The sequence below is a fragment of the Notothenia coriiceps genome, unplaced genomic scaffold (genome assembly GCF_000735185.1).
Source record: "Notothenia coriiceps isolate Sejong01 unplaced genomic scaffold, NC01 NC01_scaffold00003275, whole genome shotgun sequence".
Lineage (NCBI taxonomy): Eukaryota > Metazoa > Chordata > Actinopteri > Perciformes > Nototheniidae > Notothenia > Notothenia coriiceps.
In genome coordinates this window covers 40,751-48,401 of record NW_011335976.1, presented here as the reverse complement: position 1 = coordinate 48,401, position 7,651 = coordinate 40,751, and the positions used below count along the sequence as shown (strand labels likewise).

Sequence of the window (7,651 nt, the reverse complement as noted above, 5' to 3'; positions counted from 1 at the left end):
TGTTCCGTTTCACAATAGTATTTATTAACAGATCAGTGTTGGAATGCATTACAAATATTATTTGTGGATCCATGTAACAATCAATTAGTGGTGAAAATATATGAGAAATCAAGAAACACCTTAATGTAAGCTGCATTTTTCAACAGAAAAAGGCTCAATATCTACAAGTAATGTCAAACTTAATTAAGAAATAAAGCTGACAGAAGTCACCGAAACACAGCTGACCCTGACAAAACGCAGCAGTAATCATTTGAAATTTCAGCCATATGTAAACACCAAAATCGATTTTCCATGTCAAGCTTCATGGCGCTTACATTAAGCATAGAATAACAACTCCCTCCAGATTTCTTTATTGACCTGTTTGAATATCATTGCGTGTTTCGTGGACTTCCCTTTCTGTGGTTTCCTGAACATTAGACATTGAGCTTGTGTTTCCGTGACAAGGAAAGCACCTTCCATCCAATGTCATCAAACATATTTCTTCTGCCTACCTCCCTGTAGCAGCTAAGTGGCTATTGCTTACACACGTCAGAGGGTCCGCCGTCCATATTTCCGTGTAGTGGCTGTTCTGGGAGCAGCCTCTGGGGTCTCTTAAGTGCCCCTCTGTCAGTGGGAGTCCTCTTCCAGAGCCGAACGCACTCTGGCCTCCAGCTGCTCCGCCGGGGGCCGAGCATCCGGGTCCGAGGCCAGCATGTCTGAGAGCAGGGTGCACATGGCCGGGCCGGGGGGGGGCGGCAGCGGGGGGGCTCTCTTAAACTTCATAGGGATGCACAGCTGGAGGTTGTTGTTCTCCCACAAAGCTTCCCCCAGAGGAATCAGCCAGCCTGAGCGACCCTTACACACGTAGGCACCTAGAAGGGAGACACGGGGGGAGACACTGTGGTCATCATGCAGGGGGAGTTCCCGGCCGACTGCAGGGGGCCACTTCATGTCACGGGTTGTCAGAAGACTTCTGTTAACAAGTTTAGTGTTGTGTGGAAATATTAGAAAATTTGTCAACAAAGCTGAGTACTTTTCAGTTTAAGGATAAAAAAGAAAAGTGAGGAAATTAATTAAGTGAGAAGCAGGGTAATTTTTTTGTATATACTTCTATACAATTGTAATACTTTTTCACTGCCTGCTTGATATAGAGAATTCTGTTTTATTAAGGAATTTTGCAAAGAGACCCTATTGTGCTTTTGGGGATTGTCCCTTTCCTGTAGTGTTGTATAGGTTTTGGTGCATGTAAATGGTCTGCGGAGGCTAAAATCCCTGTGTCCAGAGCGAGTTTCTCCCCCACACACTGCTGCTGCTCCCCCCCCCTCTCCCTTTCTGAAACGCCTCCATTGGACTCCTATGTTTACTTCCAGAACATAGTGACATCATTATATAACACTCGTGCTTCTATTGGCGATCTATTAGTGATAGGCTAAGGGGCGGGACATCCCTCAATCACAACAGAGCTGGCCAGCTAACCAATCAGAGCAGACTGGGCTCTGGTTTCAGACAGAGGGTGAAAAGAGGTGGTGCAGCACAGGCAGTATGAGAAAAATAAAGAGCTTTCTGAACATTAAAGCATGGAGACATGTCACAGTAGAGACACTACATACAGGGCAACTTTAGTCCAAGCACATGGTACACCTCCACCCTTAAAAGGGGACCTATCATGCAAAATGCACTTTTGTACTTCTTTTATACATGAATATGTGTCCCCGATGTTCCAGGGAACTCACCAAGTGTCAGAAAACACAACCCTCTCTTTTTCCTCCATACCCAAATCTGCTTGGCACGTCTCAGTGCAACGGATCTGATACAGACTAATACAGATTTGAAATTGTTCTGACGTCAGAAACGGGGTGCTCCGCCTATATGGCCAACTGTCCACCTATCAGGGGAATGAGAGGTTGCGTGGCATGGTAACAGCATGGTAACAGGATGGTAACATGACGCTCGTGCCTCGCCCCCCTCCTTTGCAGGGGGGCTTGGTCAGCTGCTGCTCATTGGCCACAGAATCAGCCCTTGTGAAGACAGGGCTGGAATAGATCAAATAGAGCGAAATGAGGCATGGCTAAAATGCATGATCTGTTTGGTATTTTGAAAAAAAACTTCACAGACATGTTTTATATAGGTATGGCCCAACAATATATTATTCAAATATAGCATGATAGGTCCACTTTAAGTTCAAGTTGACCCAGGACTGCACGTGTACTAACGGCTGTAGTGGGCACTTCTATATTACAACAATGTTTTTTGTGGTCAAACTGAAAAAGTGAAAACATGAAGTATATTCGAACCATATGGTTGCATACTGATAGACTGCAGTGCACAGGAAATGAAAGTATTGCTCACAGCTGTTGAGAAAACAGCTCAAGAAGCAACTATTATATTTCTGAAAAAATCTTTTGCTGTCTCCATCTGCACAGACACTGTAGTATTGGGTTGGAAAAGCCAATCATGTTGACTGACATCTCTCTTTATGTATCTGGTAGAGCTGATCTGCCTGATAAGACTTCAGAAGTTGGGCAAAGTTAAAGTACTAAGATGATTTTCTCTCATTTCTTACATACCATTTATGAAATGAATAATCTAGGGTTTTGGCTGCTGAACTGAATAATTTAAAAAAAATTGAAACTCTAAATTGATTAGGTAATTTGTCTTAATTTGAGACTAAATGATTTATTGAAAAAATTAGGAGATTGATCAGGGGAAGAAAATCATTAGTTACTACCCAAAATAAATTGTAGAGGATTATCTGTGAAATTAATTAAAATGCAATTGTCCCTAAAGTCACAGGAGATGACATGTATTTTAATGGAGCCCTGTTAGTAACACATATGTCGTGAATGTCTTCCTCAGCACTGATCGCTGGCCTGAACACTGAGGGGAAGTCTAAAGTCAAGAACACACACACCGGGCTTCAAGAAGGACAAACACAGGAAGTTGTGTTTCCGCTCCCCTGCCTACTCAAATAGGTGTGTGGGTCTAAGAGAGGATAAAGTAAAATAATGGACCATTTTATCTGTCTGTGAAAAGGCTCCAGCCGCCTCTGCCTATTTTCTCACTGACAAAGAGGATTGTGCTCAGCGCTGCTAAATTCCATTTGGTCTCTTTCTTTTTTATTTGAAACCACCTGAAACCCCTCTCTCCGTCCAATCGTAACCATTCCATTCAGACTAATGGAGTATCAATGACTCAGGGAGGTTCTCAGGTACTAAACCTGGAGATAATGGTTCATATCTCCCTGCCTTCAAGTCGGCTCAGGCTATATTTTACAGAATAAAATGAGACATCTGTATAAACAGCCCTTTCATTATTCTCAGTGGAGCGCGGAGCAGAGGCGGCCTTGCGTCCATTAAGACCCTTAGTCATCCTGTGGCCACATGGGGGTTGGGCAGAAAACAGGACATTAAAAAATAGATTAAAATCTCAATGCTGTTCTGCTGACACAGTGCTTCTCTCTTTTATTGAAATGGTCAGAACTTTGTGAACGTTATAGGTCTAATCCACTATTTCAAAGTTCTAAACAAAGAAAAGTTAAAGGGGACATTCTGCTCATTTTCAGGTTCATATCATTTAGTGCAGGGGTGGGGAACCTTCGGCCCTCGGGCCATATACAATTTGGTACATGTAAGAAATCTAGACCGCAAAAAAATTAAACAAGCGAATGCCTGTTTTTCCTGGCCAAGGTCAGGGTCCATGAACACAACACGAGTCTAACGTGTCATCACGTGGTATATGTCTCGTCTGACAGGGGTGTAGTTCTGACGAAGAGCACCAGAACGTCGCTCGGCACTTCAGATAAGGAGCTGTACACATGCCGCTGCGTGACTGTGTCTTTAGTGAAAGCCCAGTGGCGATCTGTTCATCTGTCATACTGATCATACAGTCAATAAACTTTGTTGTTATTAGCAACTGGTTAGCTAGCTATGCTAACAAATATAAGAAGCTTTTTCTACAACCAGTGAGGTAAAGGCACATCTTTATATGATCATTATAGTTATACAAAAATAAGAGAATAAAATAAAACAGGTATAATACTATATGACAGTAAAGAAAAGTTGTTATTAATAAACAAGAATAAAGTTTGAAAGGGGAGTGATTTGTAAAATATCCATAAAGTAAAAGTAAATATGCTTACAGTTCTGTTTCATATGGGTGTTGAGATGTATCCATAGAGCTCCTAATGTAGCTCTCAAAGTGCACCAGATTGATGCTTTTAACTTCAACATTTAAAAAAAAATCGTCCGGGGGAGCACGCCCCCCGGACCCCCCTGGAGGAGGTTAGGTCCCCCATGTTCACATATACATTATTTTGTACACATCTTGTGTCCTTATATTTCTGTTTTGGTGGTCATGCCACACCGTGCACGTCGTGCATGCATGCGCGAGTCATGGTAAGATATCTGGATTAAGAGGTTACTTTTTCTTTGCACAGCATGAAAGAAAGGCCAAATGAATGGGCAGTGATTTTAGTATTTTTAAGCAGAGGTCAATCATTTGTACGGCCCTCGGAGGATGTTGAACAAATTGAAATGGCCCTTGAGAGGAAAAAGGTTCCCCACCCCTGATTTAGTGTATCTACTGCGACATGATTCCATGCTTTCATGTTCAAAAAGCTCTATTTTTCTCATACTGCGTGCGCTGTAAGAAACTTTGGGATTTTAGCCTTTGCAGACCATTTACATGCACACAAACCTATAGAACACTACAGGAAAGGGAAAAGCACAATAGGGCCTCCTTAATTAAATTTAAATGAGTCACTTTGGGAAAAGGGAAAGCTGTATTACACGTCTGCTCGTATTAGAAGAAACAAGGCTACTATAATTGATATCAATGTGTGCATAGTATAAATCATCCGTCACGTTGCCATTTAGATCTCCGATTCATCCATGGTTGATGAATGTACGATGTATAGCATGTGACATTTTTTAAACATGTGCCAGTTAATGAAGTCAAACTGAATTGGGAGCGATGCGTCATCAACCTGCCTGACCACACTGGACATTTGACCTTTGTGTGAGTGCTCTGACAGCTGAGGAGGATTCACACTGACATGCTGGTGTGTTACCCAACATGTTAACACTGTCCCATAAACATGAAGAAACTGATACATCTGTTTACATTTGGATATGATGTGTATCCAGGTATTCTCATCTCTTTCTCCTACCCAGTTGCTCCTGCGTGGCGCCCTCCTCCAGGAAGGTGATCCTCTCTAGGACGGCCCAGAACATCACCCCCAGGGAGAAGATGTCAGCCTGGGCCGTGTAGGTGAGTCCGCCCCACACCTCTGGAGCCATGTAGAAATCAGAGCCGCAGGTGGAGGAGAAGTGCTGCCGGGTCAGCTCTCCGTCCACCACCCCCCCACTCATCTTGCTCAGACCAAAGTCTGCCACCTACAGGTAGGACAGACAGTACATTGAAATGACAAAGATATACAGTGTGCTTTGTGTTGGTAAAACTGATTTTAAAAAAAATGTATGACTTATGTAAGAGTTAAATATTCATTTTCCTTTTGAAAATGATTAATGTAACCATTTGCAACTACATTCCAATATGTGAACATTTTAACTTTGTAGTGCTGAAACATTTAATAATGGATTAGTCCGTCAACAGAGAATGAATCAGAAACTATAAGGTCTATTGCCGTCAGCCTGCCCGGGTGAATATACATTTTGTATATATTTGTGTTAAATGTAGTCCTTTAAATTATGGGTTTAACAAATCATTATTTTTATAATCCATGAATCTGAAGATTATTGTCTAGTAGAGTGCTTAATTATCAAGTGGCCATTAAAAATAATGAAAAATGTCCATCCCTGTCCTTAGGATTCCCAAACCAAAAAGTATTTACTGTTATTTCATATAAAACAGAGAAGAGCAGGAACACCCTATTTAGGAGGTATTTCCTGCTACATATATTACATGAAAGATTACTTTAAACATGAATAGATAATCAAATAATTAGGAATGTGTTTTATCGACTGATCAAATAGTGGATTCATCAGTGAAACTCTACTTAAATAAAGGATTTACCCCACCAACAATCTGCATCAGGGCCCAGATAGAGACTTAGACTTTCTGAAAACAAAACCCAATTGTCTCATCATATTCCAATTTTAAGTATTGAAACTCCAGACATTCACCTGACCTGATAATTACTAGGGATGTCCCGATCACCTTTTTTTGCTCCCGATCCGATTCCGATCATTTGGTTTTGACAAATCTGCCGATACTGATTTTTCCCGATCCGAACTTTATGCAATGCATTAAGAGAAAAAAAGGTAACAGATAACGGCTGGTCATCCAACGCGATGAATTCAGCTATCTTGGCTGTTATTTGTTTGGCCTTTACTGTTCTGGGGCAGTTTCTCTTTCCTTTTAAAAGTCTCTGAAAGTGTCGATTGTTTCAGTGCCGTTACCTGAGTGGCCGCTGTGTACTCGTCGTGTTGTTGTTGGTGTTTGTTTCTCAGGTGGCGTATTAGATTGGTCGTGTTGAACGCAGCTCTGTTCTTTCCACCACGCAGAACCTCCGCCTTGCAAACATTGCATCTGGCTGTTACACTGCCTTCGCTTTCAATTTCATAATACTTCAAAACTCCTGACATTTTCTCTGTCCCGACTCCGGAGTCACCAGCTGAACATAGCCTCTCGTTAGCTTACTGTTGCTACTATTAGGACTCTGTGCCCTGCTCACTCTGTTGCCAGATTTTGAGAGAAAATAAGCACCAGGTCTATGAAAACAAGCCCAAAAGAAGCAACACATACATGATTGTTGTGTAATTAAAACCAAAACTGAAGGCCTCAGGTGAATGAATTTAAAGACTGTGAACATGGTAATTTTTTGATTTGTAACGTTAAATAAAATAATGAAAAATTAAAATTCCCGACCCTGATTTTTTTTTCCCCCGATTCCGATCTTTTGAATAACACGTGATCGGCTCCGATCTCCCGTGATCCGTATCATCTCTCAATAATTACTTTTTCTGTATTTTGTCTTCAATTATTCTTCAAACTGCTTTTTAAAAATGTTTACTGTTTATTTGTGCTCTCAACGGGTCCATTGCTAAAGTGAACAACCAATCATCCCCTTGCAAACACTCTGATATGTTTTCGACACTACATAATGCCACATGATCTGACGTAGACATCGGTGTCACATCTCAGTCAGCCTACCTTCACGATGGGTTCCTCTGGGGGCATCATCACACCACCAGCACATTGTCCGGACTTCAGGTCCCAGGTGTTGTGTGATGCCCAGGCTGTGCAGGGAATGGCCACAGCGCTTGCAGAGCTGCTTCACCACACTGTCGGTTCCTCTTGGGGGGTCCGGCGGCTCTGGAGAGCGAGGGTATCCTGATTCATCATCAAGTCTGCCCCCGTCACAGTACTCCATCACGAGCCACAGGGCCAGGCAGCTCAGGGCGGCGGCTGGCCTTGCTTCCTCCTCGCTCTCAAACCCTCTCCTGGATCTGTTGTGAGGCCTTGTGGTCGGTCGTAGAGGTCAGATTTAGGTCTTGTCTTGGAGCGTAGGTCTGGTGCCTGCACAGTTGTTGTCCTGTCCTGAAATACTTGAGACAGTGTTAGTTTGTCGGGCTGTGTCGAAATACATTTGTTATCGGGTGTATTTCCCTCTACACTGTATGTCTTCGATTTGGGCTGTTAAATTCGATTT

At 42.4% G+C, this 7,651-nt stretch overlaps 1 protein-coding gene across 1 annotated transcript; it reads right to left on the bottom strand.

The window, feature by feature from the left end:
* Window positions 1–7,559, bottom strand: LOC104941218 (serine/threonine-protein kinase PDIK1L). Its single transcript, XM_010766288.1, has 3 exons — window positions 7,153–7,559; window positions 5,147–5,372; window positions 1–851 (listed from the first exon to the last, which is right to left on the bottom strand). The coding sequence occupies exons 1-3, from the start codon at window positions 7,180–7,182 to the stop codon at window positions 607–609; spliced, it is 501 nt and encodes a 166-aa protein (XP_010764590.1). The 5' UTR covers window positions 7,183–7,559; the 3' UTR covers window positions 1–606.
* Between the last annotated feature and the right edge of the window lie 92 nt (window positions 7,560–7,651).